At 37.6% G+C, this 20,057-nt stretch overlaps 5 protein-coding genes across 5 annotated transcripts; 4 read left to right on the plus strand and 1 right to left on the minus strand.

Moving 5' to 3' along the window:
• Window positions 1–501: 501 nt before the first annotated feature.
• Window positions 502–3,776, minus strand: LOC108108518 (sideroflexin-2). Its single transcript, XM_017216587.1, has 4 exons — window positions 3,270–3,776; window positions 2,444–2,712; window positions 1,439–1,977; window positions 502–1,376 (listed from the first exon to the last, which is right to left on the minus strand). Exons 1-4 carry the CDS (start codon window positions 3,283–3,285, stop codon window positions 1,217–1,219), a joined length of 984 nt encoding a protein of 327 aa, XP_017072076.1. The 5' UTR covers window positions 3,286–3,776; the 3' UTR covers window positions 502–1,216.
• Window positions 3,777–4,136: 360 nt separating this feature from the next.
• On the plus strand, window positions 4,137–7,319 carry LOC108108643 (UDP-glycosyltransferase UGT4). The gene is made up of 4 exons (XM_017216744.1): window positions 4,137–4,916; window positions 4,971–5,165; window positions 5,410–5,623; window positions 5,679–7,319. Exons 1-4 carry the CDS (start codon window positions 4,477–4,479, stop codon window positions 6,735–6,737), a joined length of 1,908 nt encoding a protein of 635 aa, XP_017072233.1. The 5' UTR covers window positions 4,137–4,476; the 3' UTR covers window positions 6,738–7,319.
• A 6,719-nt stretch (window positions 7,320–14,038) lies between these two features.
• On the plus strand, window positions 14,039–14,793 carry LOC108108402. The gene is given in 3 exon segments (XM_017216455.1): window positions 14,039–14,050; window positions 14,573–14,747; window positions 14,750–14,793. Coding segments are annotated over 3 exon segments (231 nt in total).
• Window positions 14,794–15,920: 1,127 nt separating this feature from the next.
• LOC108108403 lies at window positions 15,921–16,394 on the plus strand. Its single transcript, XM_017216456.1, has 3 exons — window positions 15,921–15,950; window positions 16,008–16,211; window positions 16,263–16,394. Exons 1-3 carry the CDS (start codon window positions 15,921–15,923, stop codon window positions 16,392–16,394), a joined length of 366 nt encoding a protein of 121 aa, XP_017071945.1.
• Window positions 16,395–17,522: 1,128 nt separating this feature from the next.
• LOC108108404 (accessory gland protein Acp76A) lies at window positions 17,523–18,812 on the plus strand. Its single transcript, XM_017216457.1, has 2 exons — window positions 17,523–18,519; window positions 18,576–18,812. The coding sequence occupies exons 1-2, from the start codon at window positions 17,523–17,525 to the stop codon at window positions 18,743–18,745; spliced, it is 1,167 nt and encodes a 388-aa protein (XP_017071946.1). The 3' UTR covers window positions 18,746–18,812.
• The last annotated feature ends 1,245 nt before the right edge of the window (window positions 18,813–20,057 follow it).

Raw genomic sequence — 20,057 nt, forward strand, 5'->3', positions numbered from 1 at the left:
GGCGTGGCATGGTCCCAATTGCTGAGATTAATATTCTTCTTTGTTTTTGGTTTTTGTTAGCATAAGATAAACAATTTTACATATTGTACATCTGAGTGTTGAATTTTTCCATCAATGTTTAGCACCAAGATATAGAGAAAACCTAAGCGACAGTGCCAACATTAAAGAAGAGCAAGAAAAACACCTTAAACTTAAATATTACATTTAACGAAACACGAAATTGTACCTTGAGAAAGTCCAAGAAAAGTTATTTATGGCGGTAGCACCAAACCGATCGATAAATAGTCAAACAATAAGGAAGAGTTAACTTCTGTCAACGTTTAAGGACGAATATTCTATAGCTACCTAGTTGTGTTTTGCACATTTTGTAAACTTTACAACACGAAGAAGGAAAACCGAATATCTTAATAAACGACAGCCCCGCAGCGTTATATATAATGATATATATATATATATATACTTATACAGGATAAAAGAACATAACTAATAAAACCGTTTTTAAAACCCGTAAAATCCATTTTAATTCTTGTATTATTTGGTAAACATTTATTTCAGACCAGTGAGTACATTAGTCCTAAAATGAAACACATAACATGTTAATTATCTATTAGTGGCTCTAGAAAAGCATTTTCAGTGATGGTTTTGATATTAGTGTTTTTATTGTTCAACTAAAATATCGTTATATCTTTGGGCAAGTATTTTAGTAAAAATGAGTTTCAGAATTATTTAAATTTATCTAGATTATCAATTATCGCACCTAATGAAAGCTTTATCGAATATCTTGAGATATATAAAACCTATTGAACATTATTAAGGTCATACATTAACATTGGTACCCATTAAGTACTTTCAAGTTACGGTTTTTACTCTAAAGACTTAAATTCACTTCATTCAAAATTATATACCTTGATCATTGGACAACAGAAAAAGTGAGCATAATCAAGCGTAATGAGGTCATAATTAAAAGTTGATATAATTTTTAAAACAAGACATTAATATCTTTAAAAATAGGAAAACTGGAGCAGTTCTGAATATAAATAATTCATACAGTTGAGATTCTTTTTAGCTTAGACTACGACAATTGACACGAGACAAGGAACATCTGCAAGATATTGCGCAATCTGATACAGTAAATGCTACAAAAAACATGACGAGAATGGACACCACTAACACATTATTGTCTTCCTCGAAATCCATAGTTAATATCAAGGCGATCTTACAGGCCCTTGTTGAAGTAGACACGTTTGGGAACATTTCCCGCAGTTTTCTTCTCAATTTCCTGGTACAGTTCAGGCTCAAAGGTGCGCATTGTTGAGGTATCCAAGGAACACTGTTGCGGAAACAGGGCACAGGCAGTAGGGACCATGAAACATAAGCTGAAATGGAGAATATAATGTATTACCTTCAAGAAATGGTATGTAAAGTGTAAGCTACTTACAAACAGCCAACCATCAGGGTCTGGAATGGAGCGTTTATCCACTTGATGCGCCTGTAAGCAGGCAGTTTTTCCAGCCTCTCCATTATCAGGGGCAGCACCAGCATTCCAGGCGCCGCCATCGCTATCCTGGAGACGACCACTTCACCTATTCCCTTGATGGCAGCCAATCTACTCTGTCCCACAATCTCTCCTTCTTCGTTCTTCACCTCGATGCCATTGAGTATCTCATTTTGTCTCATCAATGGGATGTTGACAAAATTAGCCGCCGCCACAGCTGCAAATGGCACAAATCTTTGGAACAGAGGACTCGCTTTCTTCGACCAATAGTTCTTGCATCCAATGGCGGCTATCAGAGCTGATGATGTGGCGGATACATATGCCACTCCCAGCTGCGTAACACTAGTAGGTGAATTGGCATTGCGATTCGTGTAGTTGACCACCGCGTTGAAGGACTGATTGATGAACTGCCAGAGCACCACGGCGGGCACCGTCCGATAGAAGGCCAACATGCCACCGGTGATCAGCATGCCACCGGGCACCTAAAGAGGCGAAGAAGAACACCAAACAATTAGTTAGACTAGTCAACAAACAGAATATCAAAAAAGCCATTATATAAACCCTTGAGGCAAAGCTATAAACCTGTCATACTTAAAGGTTTCATAATCACATCTGTCAAGGTTTCTACAGATTAGAAGAAGTTATTAAAAAGATAAATAACACTCAGAATAGAACTCAGAAAAACCTAAAATATCTTCAAAATTTTTATACATTTATACATATATAATTTACATATTTACATAACAATAATTAAAGCATGAAAATTCATAAAGTTACCGTTTAAATATTCAACCGATTTTCTCATGCATATATTCAAGATTTCAAAGTCGATGCTGTCTAGTCTTGATTTCATGCCTTCACTTGTATTTTTGGCAAACCATTCACAATCGACTCTGTCAGACGGTTCTATTTTCAGCACCCACGTGCGAAACCCATCACGAGACTTGCCTGAAAACTCATGCGGCCGCAAAAGTTCTGCAGTTCCCCAGAATCCGGATGAAATGCGGAACTATATAGCTTCATGTTATAATGCACTTCCTCCGGTTTCACCTGCGGCGATTGATCACCTTTTCGGTAGCGTTCCACCATGGTTTTGGCTTGCAGTAGACGATCGCTGGATAGGATTACGGTTCGGGGATCCGTCATCCAGGCGAAGTACTGGAAGCGCCCAGCAAAGGTGCTGAGGTCGAAAAGGGGCTTGTCCACATCGATATGCGCTAAGAAGAGATTAGGTTTTTAAGTGATTTAATGCACAACAAAAATATCTTTGGGAGCTCACAGAAATCCAAGGCAAGGTAAATATAATAGTTTTATGTTCTCTTAAAAGTAGGCAACTATTTTGCATAATTAAAAAATTTAAATTTGAGCTCTTCCTCAAATTTTATATACTTTTAGTCTCCTACCAAAACCTAATTAAGAGGATTAAAAGGTTAATAACTCTAACTCTCTTCTAATTGTTGCTATACTAAATAATATATGTAATGACTTAAGTATCGAATTGTGTCGCTTTAGCTGTACTATTTAACGCCATATTTAACAGAATTAGAAGATAGATACTTTATTTCGATAAAGTAATGTTCCTTCAAGGCATGATGATTCTCTTAACATAATACAAGTTTTTAGAAAGCATTTATTAAAAGTTAAGGTATAATTATAGATTGTTAAAATTAGAACATTTTTTTATGCCATTTTTATGTGCCCTTCACGTCTAGACCTTGATTATATGGATTTCTGAGTTAGCCCCCAACAAGATTTGGTTTCATTTGATTCTTACTTGATACCTGCGCCATTTCGGCTGTTGATCGACTTGCCTAACTGCTTGTAAATGCGATGGCTTACGTAAGCAGTAAGTTTCAGCTGTTGCCGGTTTATTGCACCTTGTTGTTGCTGCTTGTGCTTTTGGCCAGATTTTCACTTAAGGTGTTTACTTAGGGCCGAATTAAAGCCAAATGATACAGTTTCGAGCACGCACCTGATCCACCAGCTGTTCGTTTCACTTTTTCTGCCTCGTAATGCGGTTCAAATGTTCACTTTTTATTTTCTTGCCGTTTTTTGGCACTCTTCCAAAAACGCAAAAAATGTTGTTTGCCGCACGTTGTTTTATTTTGTAGTTCTTGTTCATCCGCTTGTACTTGTACACACCGCAATTACTCAATTTAGCCGTTCTTTTGTAGAGCAATTTAGCGGATGATTGCCACCGAAATCGCGAATAATGCAAATTTGAAATTGTTTACAGCCGAAGAAGAAGAAGTGGAGGGGGTAGTTGACTAGGTGGTGTGACCGTCTGCGGGCGACCAAGCTATACCAAAGGCAAGCAGTCGACAGTGCTGGCAGAAGATGTTTACGAACAAGCAGTTCAATGTACACAGCTAGAAACATAGCGAATATTTAGTATATTAATGACATTTAAAGGTGGAAGTAAAAATACAACACATAACCAAATTGTAAAGATTTGAATTTGTAGATTAAATGATTTATTTTTAGGTTTTTGAATTTTAAGCTTAGAAAATGTAAATAAAACTTAGCTCGCACAAACATTATCAATTTTAGCTTAAAAACCTATACCGGGATCTCTGACGTTTGACTGACTGGAATAGCTAACCAGCCATCGCTGAACGCTATTCCCACAGAACGCCGACAGAGGCGCACTGTTGTTGGTGCTGTTCTTTTCACTTTCGTTGCGTTTTGCTCTGTATTTAATTTGGCAATTTAAGTGTTTGTTCAACAGCTGTGATATTGTGCCATCGACTTGTGGTAGCAAGATGATGAATATCGGCGCAGAGCCCAAAAGCAGAAGCAACAGATAATAATAGAAGCCCAGCAGAGGCTCATATTGTGTACGTGTGTGTCTGTCTTGTGCGTCTGTGTTTGTGTGTTTTTTGCAACAAAAAAACCGGAAAAGCAAAAACACATACACGAATGCGGATGTGAGTGCAGATGCGGATGTAGTAGCCACTGCGGATATTATCCCCAAACACAAAATGCAAATCCTGCAAGTGTTATTGGCAACGCTGGTCTGTGGCGTCGTTTCGGGAGCCAATATCCTGGCAGTTTTTCCCAGTGTCTGGAAATCGCATTATCTTTTTGGCCGGCGATTACTGCAGGAATTAGTTCAAAGTCCAGGAAACCACTACGTGACTTTGATAAGTCCTCATGCCCAGCTGGAAAATGTGAACACGTCTAGGATCAGGGAATTGCGAATCGAGGGTCTCAGGGAAAATTGGCTTGATATGGGCATGAGTTTCGAGGCCGAGGAAATGCGATCGCAAAGTGTAATGGAGAGGTTTACCCGGCTGATCTACGCAGGCACCACCAACGTGGATATCCTATTATCCGATCCCCAAGTGCGAAAGCTCCTAACAAGTGGTGAAAAGTTTGACTTACTTATAGCTGATCTGTTTCTAAGCGATGCTCTTCTAGGGTGAGTTGTTCTATTGGTCTTAAGTTTTTGGTTTAAAAAATTATACTCTTATAGCTTGGCATTCTATTATGGCATACCCACCGTTGCAATCAGTCCCACCGGCGCCAACTCCTGGCTCAATAACATGTTTGGCAATCCCCAATCATCATCCCTGGATCCCAGTAATTTCCTGCCTTTCACCGAAAGGATGAACACGAGGCAAAGGATTCTAAACTCATTGATGAGCACCTTTGAGCGGTTGACCTACAAGTAGGAATTAATTTCAATGACACTTCTATAAATCAGTAAATGTAGTTAATATCTAAAAAAAATATTTGAAATACCAAGGATTCCTGTCAGTTTGTCTTCAATTATGGATAAATTATATGAAACAATCGTTTAATTTGTAAAAGTAAACTAAAAGTCAAACTTTGTCTAATTTAAACTTATTGAGTTATAGAAGTTCTTTACCAATAACTTACAGATGCTCATTAATTTTCGACTATTTCCGCAGCTTTTTCCACCTGATCTCCCAGCAATCAGTGTACACCAATCACTTTGAACTGCTTGTTAAGGAACTACCGCTCTACAAAGATCTGACAAAGAATCTAAGTTTGGCCTTGATCAACTCTCATCCTGGTTTACACTATCCTCGAGCGTATTTGCCAAATATGGTGGAAGTGGGCGGTCTGCATTTGAGTCATTCAAATGTACTCCATTTGCCAAAGGTAAGTTAAATTTGACTGAACTGTTACTCATAATTAATGTTTATTATTATTCTAGCATCTCTTGGTCTTTATTGAAGCCGCTCCTAGTGGGGTTATCTATGTTAGCCTGGGAGCCGATGTGCAAACAGCTCAGCTGCCTCAGGAAAAGTTGTCCATCATCATCGATGTTTTTAGTCATCTCAAGGAGTTCCACTTCCTGTTAAAATGGGAAAAGGAGGAATTTACAATGGAACAAGAATTGCCCGAGAACGTTATGATCGCTGAATGGTGGCCACAGCAAGCAATCCTGCATCATCCGCAGGTCAAGATGTTCATCAGCAGCTGCGGGCAGTTGAGTGTCTGGGAATCAATAAGTGGCCAAAAGCCCATACTTGCCATACCCATATTGGCCGAACAGGAGGTGATGGCCAAGCGGTTGCAGCTGCACGGAGTCTCCCTGACCGTTGGCTACGACTCAATAGCATATGACTCCCTGCTTCATGGGATAAGACAGCTCACCCTAAATACCAGCTATGTGGAGAAATTACGTCAGCTTAAGGATCGGCTGATTGGCAAGGATTCCTCGCCAGCTGGAAAAGCAGTGCGAAAGATTCAGTGTATATTGGAATCCGGAGGAGCTGATTTCCTTAAGTCCCATGCCAATACTTTGAACTTTTGGAGAGCAGAAGGTGTGGATGTACTGGTTATAATAACCTTGGGCTTTTGTGGAATTTTAACCATTCCCTTCCTGGCCATTTGCATTATACTAAGGAAGTCCTATCATATTCAAGCGGCACAGGATCAGCCACCCTATAGAACTAATCTGAAAGTAGTTGGAAGAGTTCATAGCTATGGTGAGCAAGGGAGCTGTAAACCTCCCAAGGGAACCGAGTCTCTCAGGAGGACAAGATCAGCTCAATCTTTATCTGCTCGGTCTAGTTCCTCGAGCATGAGTTCCACCACGCCAACAAGTCCATCAACGGCATCTACTACGCCATTGGACCTGACTCCACCGCCACCGATTCAGCTGCTCGGCCAGGTGCCGCCATTGCAGCTGTATGTGAATCAGCAGCGGATATACTCAGGCGATCGAAAGACATCACAGGAAGACAACACAGAGCTAAAGTTCTCATAACGATATATCTCCCAACGGAACATAAAACTTTTGGTGGGTCGAATAGAAAGGATTTTTTTTCCCCTTTTCTTAGCTTAATTCGAGGTTTTGTTTTAAAACTGTTTAATTGCATAAAATGAAGCAGTTCTTAATCTGGCCTTGGCCTAATTCAAAGTTGAGAAACGGGGCTTCGGGTGAGAAAGTAACCATTGGACAATCTACTTTTTGGATTTCAGTCAATATATAGCTTACATTTTAAGCTTGTACTACATATAGTTCATTTTCAATTATATTTCAATGTCAAAAAAATGTAAATCAGTTTTGTTTAAAAAAACAACTACCAAATTTTGTATTGTCCAAAGAGTACATTCTGATCCTAAATTTCGTGTCACAAAAACCGACCCACCCTAAACCATACCTATATCCATATATGTCGTCTAGTGGTAAGTGTGATTTTTTGTTAATAATTGTGGTTTTATATTTGGATAAGTTTTAAAAGATATAAATTGTACATATTTTGAATACTTTTACTGTATGTGAACGAAAGTTCGAACTTTAAACAGAGGATATTTATACCGACCAAGTATAACCATATATTAGGCATTTGAAATTATTTTATTTATCTGATATTAATGTCGGAGCTATTTTTAACACTATGCTTTTCAATTAATATTTCAATTCAAAGACTGGCAAATCCTTTCGTATACCCTTTAAAAGACAGAGTTAGGCTTAAACGAAACAATAAGTGCGGTTAAACTGCAAGGGTTCAGCTCAAAAAGGCATCTAAACAGTGGAAAACTGTGCTAGCCCACAATTTTTATGGTAAATTAATGATGGATTTACATTTTTTACAATGCGGAAACTCTTTGCAGTTTTCAATTCGGTTTAGTTTGTTTTACTTTACTTACTTTAGATTAAGAATATTTTATAAAGCCATGTATGAATTGTTAAATAAAATATAAAATAATCTCCCGATTTAACTTTGATTTGTATTTGAATTTGAATGAACTTAAAGGGGACCACACTTAACCCCTTTTGTCTTCTTTAATTTCAATTTGATTTCCACTGTTAATCCATTTCTAATTAAAAAATGATTCACATCTTTGTTTGAACTCTCCTCGTTTAATGGAAAATTCAAAATTCTTTCTGTAGCCATAGAACAGCTAGCGTTAATTATGGTTTAATATGGCATCTCGGGGGCAAGGGGCGTGTCTAATTAGTTGACTGCATCAGGCTAATGCCGGCATGCTTTGATGTGCACGGCGGCGTGTGCACTTCATTTAAGCCGAGTGCGGCTCAAGTGTCTCTGAGGATGTGCCGCGGATGTGGATGCGACAGCGGATTCTCCGCAAAGGATGGCAGGATGCCAGGGTGCCAGTTGTTGCAGCAAAGTCACCTGTTTGCATTCATCAGTCCGCACACGTAGACAAAGGGAAAGCGAAAGCAGGTGAGTGGAAATTTCGGAGGAGGACGAGATGTGTGAGCCCAGTGGGTGGCACTTTTCTACTTGGCTTCCTCCTCTGGCTGCCTGTTAATAAAACCATATTTGTATTAATGCACATATGCCGAGGGTAAGCTACTGAAGAACCCTGAGAGGAAAATACCCACAGGCTTCGGTTTCCCCTGTTATGCGCATATTTTTGGTTAGACATTGGAAATTCGATATGTAAACCACAAGTGTCACGACGCTATGGTATTCATAATGTGGCATGGTATAACTCCTCATTCCAAAGTATTAAGAATACACCTAAAGGCTCCTGGGAAGCAGCTAATTCTGGAGTGGATGGAGCATGATCTGAATGGAGATTTTAAAGGGCAGCCCTAGTCATGTGGTGGTGGATGGATATCAAATTAAGATTTTGCAAATAGGAATTCCTTGAGAAATCCTGAAGGTAATTATTTTGTTAGTATTTGTATGCTATATCTGATAATTCTCTACTCTACTTTGTATTAATTAAAGAACACTTTGATATATTGATCAAATAAAAAATAAGATAGGTCTTATCTAGCTTTGACTTCTTTTTTACGATTATAAACCACCTCTTAAATCGCTTTAATTCTCTCTAATGTCTTATTAGTTTACTATGTTAAATTAAACCTCTTAACTATCAAGGACATCGGAACTGGAACACAAAAACCCACTCATCTAACTCCAAGTTCAAGCCCCTTTAATGGCGGTCAGCTTGTGTGCTGGGTGGCTGTCAGCTTTGTAAACCGACAGTCCGATTTGGTGTCCCGTCAAAGCCACACTTGTCAGAGGGACAGAAGACTGGGGAAAGCGCAAGCAAGGGGGCCAACTGTAGGGGATGCCATAGGCAGACCGCCAGTCGCGAATGTCAACCGCAAGAAGAGCGGCGGAGTCAAGTGAAGACTTCTCACATTGACAGGCGGCCAGTGCAGTCGGCCACAACATGAGCACATGGAACGGGGTGTACACACTAAGAAAGTAAGCTATACATTGCAAGAAGAAAAGGAGAATCAAAAGCCGAGTTCTTCTTATTTGTGAAACCTCTGCTCAATAGTAAAGTTAAGGTCCTTTTTTAGATTTTTTTCAAAGCATCTCGAACGAGAGTCTCTTAGTAACAGTACCACTAGGATTAAAGTTACTTTTATGTAATTGGCACCAAAGTTACATTTTGTAATTTATTTTGAGATCACTTTGAATTTGAACCATTTTTTTCACAGTGCACCGGGGAAAGAATTTGACATTCCGTGGTCTCGGGTTACGGCCATGGGAACAGAAAAAGTTCGAATTGGTTTTGGCCGGCAGTGGTGGTGGGGCTTCCCCTGCCCGCATCTCGGCACCAGCGTCTCCCATTAGCGCTGCTGTCAGTTGTCCCATGGGGATCGGGGATCCATTGGGAAGACATGGCATCAAAGGCCCCCAATTGACAGAGCTGCCGAGCTGCCGAGTTGTTGTCATCATCTGTCCACGGGCGGCTCCTTTCAGCTCCTTTGAAGTCGGGGCTACAAAATTAATGGCATGCTACACAAATCCCTCCTTGGCCCATCTGGCAAACTAAAAACTAAAAACTCTAAATCAACAATCATCATAACTATAACTTTGCACTGGCCCCAAAGGGAGTGCGGGGTGAGGAGGCGTATGTGCTGCCAACATGCTGCCAGTTGCTTTGCTCGCTTCATTGCCCTTCCCCCTTCGGTATTTTCAACACTTTTGTTGGGAACACACTTGACTCTTGCCATGCCAAATCCCACGCAATGCACTTGGGGAAACGTTCTATTGGAAAACATAAAGTTCTGTGTTCAAAGTTTGATTTGATGGCATTTTTAGAGGTTTAATTAACTATGTTTTGCAATGAATAAGCGATATTTATTAGAAAATTTGTTGTTAATTAAAAATTTCTTTCTTAGGTCGCCAATCAGCTTTTAGATTTATTTATTTTTACTCGATCAGAGTATGCAAAAAGATAAATAATGTAAGAATCATCATTTATAATCCTTTTAATTCCATAAATAATTTTTTAATTTTGAGAAGTTAATACAGTTTGAAAATTCAAATAATCAGATTTATATCGAACCTCTTAAAAAGCCATGGATATATGGTATTTAAAACATTTGTAAAACTATCATAAAAATCTTATCTAATGATCTAAATATATTCCTAAGTCTTTAATATAAGTTAAACCCAGTATTTTTAATTTTAAAGTTATAAAATATGAGAGTTATATAGTTATATTCCTTTAATGTTCTATATCTTGATAAGTAAATGAATAGCTGTTAAAACATTTTTCTGTAGTGCTTCCACAGCTCGAACATATGTCATTCTCTTCAGCCGGCCCTCTCATGAAGTTTCCGGCTTTTGTGTGCATTTTGCACTCTGTTTCAATTTAATTACTTTCGAGTTACGCAACCAGGACAGGACGAAGTTTGTTGGGATGTAAATGGAGCAGTGGCCGAATGATTTAGATGTCCTCAAAGTCCACTGCTGCAGTCTTCAATTTAAAATTCATAATTCACAAATTAAATTAAATGAGAGGCAAATCCTGGCAAAGGATAACACAGTTCTCCAAGCGAGAGGAGCGAAGAGCTCCAGGTTTCGTTTGCACAAATTTGCATTTATCGATTGGAGGAGTCGACAGGTCCGACTCGGAGGCTTTTTCAGATTTCTCTGTTTTTTTTTGCTGTTGTTTTTTATTTTTTGGTGACACACAAAAAATAACAACACAATTTGCATAAACGTCAACAGCAGCGGAAGAAAAAGAAACAAAATGTGGCAGCTGTTGCAGCAGCAAGGAAAAACAACATCGGAATAAGTAAGTAGCGCTATATGGACAGGATGAATCGAACGAGAGTAGAGGATGGGAGTCCTGATTGCCAAGTTAGGAAAGGGAAGACTGTTGTCAGTTTTATGAGCTGGATCAAAGACCACAAATATCAGAATACTAAAAGTGAAATAATTCTCAAATGTTAATTAAGAGTACTGAAACAGCATGTTGATGTTACTAAAAAGGACTTTCTATAAATTTTCAGTTTAACCATTTCTAAAGCCTTTAATTCGGATTACAAAGAGAAAATCATTGTTTATTCTGGTTCTAATGTTCTGGGAAGAATAAATTCTGGAAATACCAGATGAAATGGGTAATGCTTTCCAAGACTTAAGATTAGTTTTAAGTTTATCAGCATTCAAGAATTTAATACTTCTCTCTGATGAATATAAATTTACTTTATCACTTGCCTTGTTACTTACTTTAAGTGCATTTCATAAATCGTTGTACATTATATAATATAAATTTGAGAAAATGTATAATACATTTATCAGAAAATTTATGAGTTGCAGAAATTACAGAACTTGCATCATAAAAACTTCATGAGAAAACTTCACAAGTCACAAAAATGTGTGCTGTTTTCCTAAAATAATAAAATTTTTGTATATTAGATAGACTATTTTAAAGCAGGAACTTAAGTTTAAATATATAAAAGTGGTTTCCTAGTTTAACTTTCATTTAAACTTACTTTCAAGCAATTGAAATCATGTCACTGCTTAAGAAAAACCGCAATTAAATAATAATTAATACATCCGAGATCCCATAATAATACAATGTTGATTAAAGATAAAAGAGTCCTGAGGCCGTGCAACTTACTGTTACTAAATGTATAATTAAAACACATAGATGCACTCAGTTAGTGACTTTTATTACTCCCCAACCGTCCAGAAACAAGAGTGTTTGCCAAATTCCAAAACTTTTCCCAACGAGTCTCCTTGTGTCCCTTATTTGAGTACCAAAAGTCCAATTTTGTTGACCAAAAACCCTGTCCCAGACTTCGCCTGACTATTTTTTGGCATAACTTTATTGTGGCTGTCACGGTTATGACCGTTGTTGCTTTTGTTGCCAACTTTAAAATGCATTCGAACACGGTTAAAAGTTGTATGTGCATGTGTGGGTGTTTGTCTGCGTTAAGGGGCGGCAAGGGGGCGTGGCACAGCAGGAAATGTATCCCATAAGGAGTAGACCAGAAACAGAGCAGAGAGCGGAAGGCACTTCCTGTGGCTGTTCGAGTGATTATATGTGTTCCTTTTGCATCGCTCCTCAGTACTGTCCTGGCTCTATTCCTGTCCTTGTTTCACTCCCCTCTCACTCTCGCTTCCACCGCTTGGCTCGATGCAGATAAGAGGCATATACGCTTGTCAAGATTTGCTTTGATGTCTTTTTCATGTGCCCGACTTGGGTGCGGCCTTCTCCATGTCCAATGCTCCATCTTTGCACGGCAAGAAAAAACACTTCATATCTAAGGATCATTATAAGTTAATAAAAATTCTTAAAAATAATGTAAAAATGTAGTTCATATTTTATCAATTATTGATAATCAAATTTTACAATATTTTTAGAATATGTAAAATTAAAATTATTTCTTGCTTTCTGATTCTCAGAAAAATGTGAATTTAAATACATTTCTATTAAATTTTTGTATTTACTTATTAAATTTAATAAATAATTAACTGTTTAAAATGTCTTTTTAATGATGATCGACAAACAATTTCTTTTAATAAGTGAAATCGATTCGAAAAAAGAGCAATTGAACAAGGTGAACCCATTATCACACATTTTATATTTATTTTATGAAGAAAGAAAGGTGTCCAAAGTTAAAACAACACATCCCTATTTTAAGTTTTAACAATTACTTTGTTTCGTATTCATGTCTCCTTTTTCCTCAGTGTACCCTCTGTTTTTGCTTAGCTTTACCGCTCTTGTTCTGTTGTGTGTGGGTTGACAACAATTAAAAAGTGACGGGCAAAACAAATCGTCAGGATGGGGTGCGGAAGGAAGGAGAGAGGGTGAAAGGGGCTACCAACTTAAGTAGCAGCAAATATACAAAAAGCAAAATCTCTTTTAGAAGCATTTCAATTGGCTTTTGTTTATGCGAGAGAGACTCCCCCCTCCGGCCAGCGCCATCGAATTCGCTTTGAAGTCGAGCATTTCCATGGGTCCGACACGGTGTGAGTAAGTTTTATTTTTGGTAGCTAAGAAATTTTATTAGCAAAAGGGTTGGGAAAGCGCTTTGAAGTTCAAGTGTAGGCGCAGCAGCGGCCCCATTGATATATTTATTTCCATACACACAATCGTTGGCTTTGTGGCCGTCGCAAATTGAAATATCGCATCAATTTGCCATGCCGCCGTCGCGCTTTGTAATAAAAGTAAATAATAATTTAATAAAAAGGCAGAAAAAACCACCGCAAACTACAAAACAAAACACCGAAATGCGGCGCAAAAAAAAATCGAAAATCGACTGAGCAAAATCAACCATTAAACGCTGCCGGCAAAGAACAAAGTCGAAGCAACAGACCGGCAAAAAGCCGACAACAGCTGGCCAAAAAGCGGAAAGCAAAAATGAACTGAAAGAGCTGCTGGGCAGAGGGGCGGCATTATCGCCCTCTATGTGTCAGTTGGCCGACAGCGGCCCACCATCGAATCTGCCGCGCATGCGCAGAATCCCGATGTGTGTGGTTTCCAGTGGTGGTTATAATCAGCTTAATCGCGTTAATACAAAATTAAATTTAATATATTTACAATGATATAAAATTATGTTCCTGTAAAATAATTGCAATATTTTATATATATTTTTAAAAAATTCCTCACTTAATGGTAACGATTCTTGGTTGTGAGAATGATTTGTAGAAACTTTTATTGAAATTTCTTGAATTACTGCAATGTAAAGATCAATATATCTTATTGCGTGTCAAGACATTTGTTTTCCAAAGAATATTCCTAAAATAGAAATATATTTTGTATTGAGGGATATTTAACATCATTTTTGAAAATGACAATTCGAATCAGAAAACACCTAGCCAGAAAAAGGTCAAAATGGCAGCACTGGTAAGGCCCGGTTTGAAGTTGCAGGAGATGCCGATGCCAAGCGCTTCAAATTGATTTGAACGAGCGCAAGAGCTTTTGGACAAGTTGATAAGAGCGGCGATCCGACAGCACCGTTTTGCTGTTGTTGTCGGTTTATATCTTTATATACACTATCCCGAGGTATTGTTTATATTGATTTCTAAAATTATGTCACTATGGGTTTTAAATTATGAAAGTAGTTAGTATTTTAATCATGTTAAACTCATTTTAGGTTAAATAACATAGTCTTTTTCATCATTAGAAAAACGAAGTGTGAGTTTGCCAATGTCGACTATTGCCTATGTCAGACTATTGTGTCAGACTATAATTTCTCAAAATATTCTCATATTTCTTCTTCTACACGTGGCTGCTTATTTAATAAAACCTTTTAGAGTAAAAGAATAAGTTTGTTTAACTATAACTAAATTCATGACGTAATTCCAGCTTAACACTTTTAGTGTATATTTAAACTTCGACTTGTGGAGTCTTTCCACGATGTTTTAGTTCACTTTTTCGCACGGGTGGCTTTCGACGTGGCTGAACTGTCCGGGGAGATTCGAGTCTCGGCCGAGATGGCGGCGCAACATCAAAAGGCGTGTGATGGGCGAATGTGTGAGGTGGCCGCCTGCGGGCCGGGCTAAAATGAACATGCACTCATGCAGGCGGAGAGGTGGAAACAATTGGGAGGAGCACCTGGAGAAGGAGGATCGGGTCTGTCCAGCTAATCAAGCATCAACTTCATCATCATCATCGCGGATGCAGCGTGAACAGTTAGTCATATAGGAAATGCATGGGTAATCGGAGGGAAAAGAATCGGCATAGCTTTGATAATTTCGAGATAAATATAGTTTCACAGTTAATTAGAGGATGGATAGCGTTAAGAAACTTTAAGAACGCCGCCGCATGAGTGCATACCAATTATTATTGCTGTAAACACAGTTAAATTGTATTTCATTTGATAATTAACACAAAGCCCAGAAAATTATTGCTGTATGGTTTTTATGCTGTCATAACCATAGTAATAGCAGCAATTTAAAATAGAGAAGGCAAAAATTATAAATATAATGTGTATATAAATGGCGTGTATATATCCATTATCTAAATGAGTGAAGGGGTATATTTTATTAGGAGACAACTATGATTCAGAAAGAAGGAATAGTATTTAATTTCTTAATAAACTTTCAAACCTGGAGAGGTGGGAATAAAAAAGCAGATTCTAAGGATTTCGGAGCAGCGACACGCCAACAAATCCCAAAAGTCATGAACACTAATATATTTATTATGTATAATATTAATATATAATCGGAAAAGTGTATATTTTAGTATACTTATCGACCTAGCACACATAATTTAAGAAGTTATGAAAAATTAAGAGATTATCAATCACTGACCCCTAATGCATGTTTTCAGAAATAGATGGCGCTAGTAAAATTATACTAGTTATACTCTTAACATTATTGTTTTAAAATTAATGAACAGCTTAAAGGGTACCTCCTAGCCTGATCACTTAGCTAGACCCATTTTGTTTTCTATAATTATGATATCAACAATAATTAAATAATCATTTATGCGTTAAATTAACCCCTAATTACTTAACCACAGAACTGCCCTAATGCCGTGTTTAGTGTTTCAAATTTTTTAGTTTCAAAGAGTAACTATAAAGGCAATATTCAGAATGCTGAGAAACACGGTCATCATATTGATTGCCTTCAATTTAATTACCAACTCAGACTCTCATTTTAAAGTTACTAATATAAAGTGCGAGTGTTATGATAGGAGTTACTGCGACTTTTCCCAGTGTGAACTGAAGGTTTTGGGTCGTGGAAAAGTTGGAATATTTATTTACGTCAAGATGCATCAGCTACCACTAAAGAATTTACAGGTAGAAGCACTTAACATTTTAATGCAAAGAGATTAGCTTATACTATTGATATTTCAGATAAATTTTAGCATGTTTAGAAAGTTCAGTGGATATAGGCCTTTCATGTACAATGTCACTGTGGATTTCTGTGAGTTCATCCGACATCCGAAAAGATCTCCCTGGTTTAGCATAGTACACAGCGCCATGTTCAACTTTACCAATTTGAATCACAGCTGTCCCTACGATGTGGGTATTCTGGTCTATGTTTTAATATCTTTTAATGTAAGTTCTGAATGTATTTTCAACTCTCAGCATGACATAATTTTCTCGAAGATGGTCTTAAATGATCAAATGCTGGAGAAGACTCCCTTTCCTACTGGATCGTATATGTTTCAACTAATTTTTGGCAATTCCAAGCCTAAGGGCATCACACAAATTATGACGGAAGTTGTGGAGGTTGAGTGAAAAAGTATTATAACATTTTTGTATAACTTTGTATATTTAACACGGTTGAACTTAAGTTTTACCTCTAACATTGAATCTAACAAGAAATCGATGTAGTAGAACACGTTAAATTTTAATACACGGTTTTGGAAATGGTTGTTAATGAAATTATAATAATTGGTCATAACTAATTTAGTAAAAACATACAAATTACCATTGGAGAAAACGCAGAAATGCACGTATAAATTTAATAATAAGTACATATAGATTAAACTATCTATTAGCATAACCATCAAGCTTATGAAATTCCAACTGCGCATGCGTGAGTCCTTTGGCTCAGTAGAAACCGGCAACGTGTCGTATGAGTTATGGCTAACGAATGAGCACACGTGGCCGCCAGTCCAATGGCCAGTAAATCAAACTTTTTGGCAGGGCGTGTAAACAGTGTTATAAATCAGAAAACCGCAAGGCACCCACCACCAGGCAGCAACCATATTGTCCATGGAGAAGGAAGTCAGACAACTGGCAGACTGAAGAGACGCCCACGCAGGCGGTAAAATGTGGAGGCGGATTGCAATGTGCCAGGATGCAAGTGACGCACAAGGCTATTATCATATTAGTGGATTGGGCGGTGGGTGGATAGCACATGCAGGCTGTGAATGGAAGTGCGTGTCTAAGATTTAGAGCTACCAACGCCTAATGGTGCAACTGGAGCCACCCAAGCCTAACACGAGAATTTAATTAAAACCAAACACTGACTGAGCTATCATATTTTCACTTTGGGTATGATTTCAGGCTCTTGAAATATTTTAACAATCTTTTGTGGTTAGATTATGTTTACTCGCTGGTTTTACTTACACAATATTAAATCCCGGAAATCCATTAGGTTCATAAGTTCAAAAGCATATCCCTTTTGAGACATTTCCCTGAAAATCCCTGAAATCCATTAGAAGTGCTTTCATTTTCACCTTAATGGATATTAAAGCAATATAGTTATCGATTTAGAGGCATTAAACCTTGTTAAATGCAATTGGTGTCCAAAGCACATTTCCCTAGGAAATACAATCTATGTTAATTGAAATTTTACCCCTATCGTTTTCCGTTCTTTTAAATATTAGAACCCTTGAAAAAAAACGTAGTTTCTCGAAAATGACGAGCCTTAAACTAACTCTCCCAGTGCTAAGCATTTTGCTTCTCCTTAAAAATTCTGTGCAACAAAAATTTCCCTACGATCTGTTAAAAGAAATCGATGGACAAACAAAAGAAAACTACGTACTATCCGTTTTTAATATTGAACTAATTCTATATGAGATCTACGCCAGCAAAGCTATTGAAAATAATACCGTATTAGAGAGAAACTTTAAAACAGGACTAGGAGGCCCCGAAGAAACGAATAAATTACTGGAATGGGGCTTAAAATACAAAAATGCCTCTACAGCCACATTCGTGATGGCTAGTAAAGTGGTCGTGCCCCAGGATCAACCTCTCGCAAAGAAGTTAAGTATAATATCTGATTTGCTAATGAGAAGTGCTAAAAGGAGTGATGTAGACAAGGATATCAAAGTCTCTAAAGATTTGAATAGTTGGTTGGCTGAAAAAGTGGATCCTATACGAGCCGCCTTTGTTGAACTCCAGAAGAATAACAGTAAACTCAGTAACAAAATAGCGGCCATCAGTGGAACATTAGTTACTCCACTTTGGAGACCTCCTTTTAAATCTCTGCTTAATAGATACTTTGTCAAAAAATATGGCCCAGAATATCCGAATATGCCACTATGTGTGCCCATGATGCACTCTTTGTATTCCCTTAGAACAATGGCCACAGACGAGGCCACGGGTATATTCATTCCATTCTCAGCCACAGACATCGGCATGCTGATTCTCCTGCCGAGGGAAGGTGTAAGCTGTCAGGACATTATAAAAAATCTGAAAACCCAGACTAACAAGAAATTAAGTGATCCGAGGGATATTAACTTGATACTGCCCATTTTCAAGGTCGCATTCGAACAAGACATTAGAAATGCGTTGGCTAAAACTGATGTGGGTAGCATATTTAAAGATTCAGCGCTTGACTCAAAGACTAACATAGAAATCGATGAATTCCTGGTAAAAACTGTCGTTCAATTTAAGCCCAATAATTATTTAGGTAAGCCAAATACTTGATTATGAAAAATTATTGAATACATCCTTTCTTTCCTTTAGCTAAAGTGGAAGATATTAATACTAAGAAAGCAGACAAATTTGAAGTAAATCGTGCATTTGTGTTTGTCATCAAGGACAAAGATTCAATATACGCAGTAGGACGAGTTGAGCAGTTGGATGGATTAGCTGAGAAAGTTAAGTGTCCACGGGAGTACACTGGGAAAATCTAAAGTGTAAATCTTAGATGCTTCAGAAATAATAAATATATTGGATCCGCAATAAACACTTAAACAGAAACTCCGAAAATGGCTATTCTTCCAGATTATTCTTTAGTTTTCACTGTAGAAGCCGTGTCTGTACTTAACGCCATCGAAATCAGATTTCATTTCAGAGGCAACATTTTCATACTCTTTTTTAGTCATTCAGTGACTAGCTAGTATCGGCAATACATCGAACACAATTTCAGAAATCCGAGATCTATTAGCGAAACTGCCAAAAACTCCCCTTTTCACCAGACAAAATTTTAATAAGCCAGTAATGAAACCTCTAACCTAATTCAGAGAGTTCTAACTGGTACGAGAATTCATATTTTTGTTTTTGTATACTCTGATCGATTTTGCAAAAAACATATAACTCTGTAATCTTTCTAGAAGAGATTAAAACAGCAGCTTACTCATGAAAACAAATTTTTATAGCAACTCCGACCCATGTGCACACTAGAACAACACAGAAATGTCTAATATCAAACCTCTAATAAATGCCACGTCTTCGAAAACCTTTGACTGCAGATTCCCAATTCAAATGTCCTTCACCTGCATCAAACCCATCACCTACAAACTTAAACCTTATTCCTAATCTCCTTAAAAAGGCAAAAATACTCCAATCTTTTTTAAAAGACAGTAGATAAATGTAAAATAAGATATACAAAATCTGTAAGTAAAAGGTACTTAAGCTATACTACCCCAAGCTTCATTGTCAAGTCAACTTATCTATCAATACTATTTTATTTTTAATTCAATTTACATATATTTTCTGTAATGTCTAAGATGACATAAAAAAGGTATACTTTAATATTTATCTTGAAAAAGGTTCATACTATGAACTTCATAGAAAATTCTTAAAAATTTATCCACTTCAGTTGCTTTACAAATCGATTTCCATTAAAAATTAGCGTTGCTCCCAATTTTTCAATTTAACATTCAGTGTTTGAAAATAATAAATTGTGGAGAGAAGTGCAACCAGGAAATATTTTTAAGAGCTCATGAAATGTGGCTGTAATTCGGTTTTAGTTCGGGCAGAGACAGACGAATGGATCGGGTGATGAATATGGATATGACATGGATTGGTCTCTGTCTGGAAATGGAACAGGGCTCTCATATGGGAATATACATATATATATACATATATAGCAAGTACATGCCGAGTGTTCGCTGAGTGATGTGCGCATGGATAATGAAGCAATGACGGCATGAATGGCTGAATGAGGCGGCAACCTCTGTGAGATCGGAGGGTTCCCTCAAAGGGGCAGCCGCCGATGCACGA

The sequence above is a fragment of the Drosophila eugracilis genome, unplaced genomic scaffold, assembly GCF_018153835.1.
Source record: "Drosophila eugracilis isolate 14026-0451.02 unplaced genomic scaffold, ASM1815383v1 contig_2154, whole genome shotgun sequence".
NCBI lineage: Eukaryota > Metazoa > Arthropoda > Insecta > Diptera > Drosophilidae > Drosophila > Drosophila eugracilis.

Excerpts from the sequence above, each read along its gene's own strand:
- LOC108108518 (XM_017216587.1), bottom strand. Across the intron at positions 1,978-2,443 it reads GCGGCCGCATGAGTTTTCAG|GTGCCCGGTGGCATGCTGAT; the intron begins GCAAGTCTCGTG and ends TCGCCTCTTTAG. Across the intron at positions 1,377-1,438 it reads ACCCTGATGGTTGGCTGTTT|CTTATGTTTCATGGTCCCTA; the intron begins GTAAGTAGCTTA and ends TCTCCATTTCAG.
- LOC108108643 (XM_017216744.1), top strand. The coding sequence starts at position 4,477 with ATGCAAATCCTGCAAGTGTTATTGGCAACGCTGGTCTGTGGCGTCGTT. Across the intron at positions 4,917-4,970 it reads CTAAGCGATGCTCTTCTAGG|CTTGGCATTCTATTATGGCA; the intron begins GTGAGTTGTTCT and ends ATACTCTTATAG. Across the intron at positions 5,166-5,409 it reads TTTGAGCGGTTGACCTACAA|CTTTTTCCACCTGATCTCCC; the intron begins GTAGGAATTAAT and ends CTATTTCCGCAG.
- LOC108108403 (XM_017216456.1), top strand. The coding sequence starts at position 15,921 with ATGCATCAGCTACCACTAAAGAATTTACAG. Across the intron at positions 15,951-16,007 it reads TACCACTAAAGAATTTACAG|ATAAATTTTAGCATGTTTAG; the intron begins GTAGAAGCACTT and ends TTGATATTTCAG. Across the intron at positions 16,212-16,262 it reads ATGTTTTAATATCTTTTAAT|ATGGTCTTAAATGATCAAAT; the intron begins GTAAGTTCTGAA and ends ATTTTCTCGAAG.
- LOC108108404 (XM_017216457.1), top strand. The coding sequence starts at position 17,523 with ATGACGAGCCTTAAACTAACTCTCCCAGTGCTAAGCATTTTGCTTCTC. Across the intron at positions 18,520-18,575 it reads TAAGCCCAATAATTATTTAG|CTAAAGTGGAAGATATTAAT; the intron begins GTAAGCCAAATA and ends TCTTTCCTTTAG.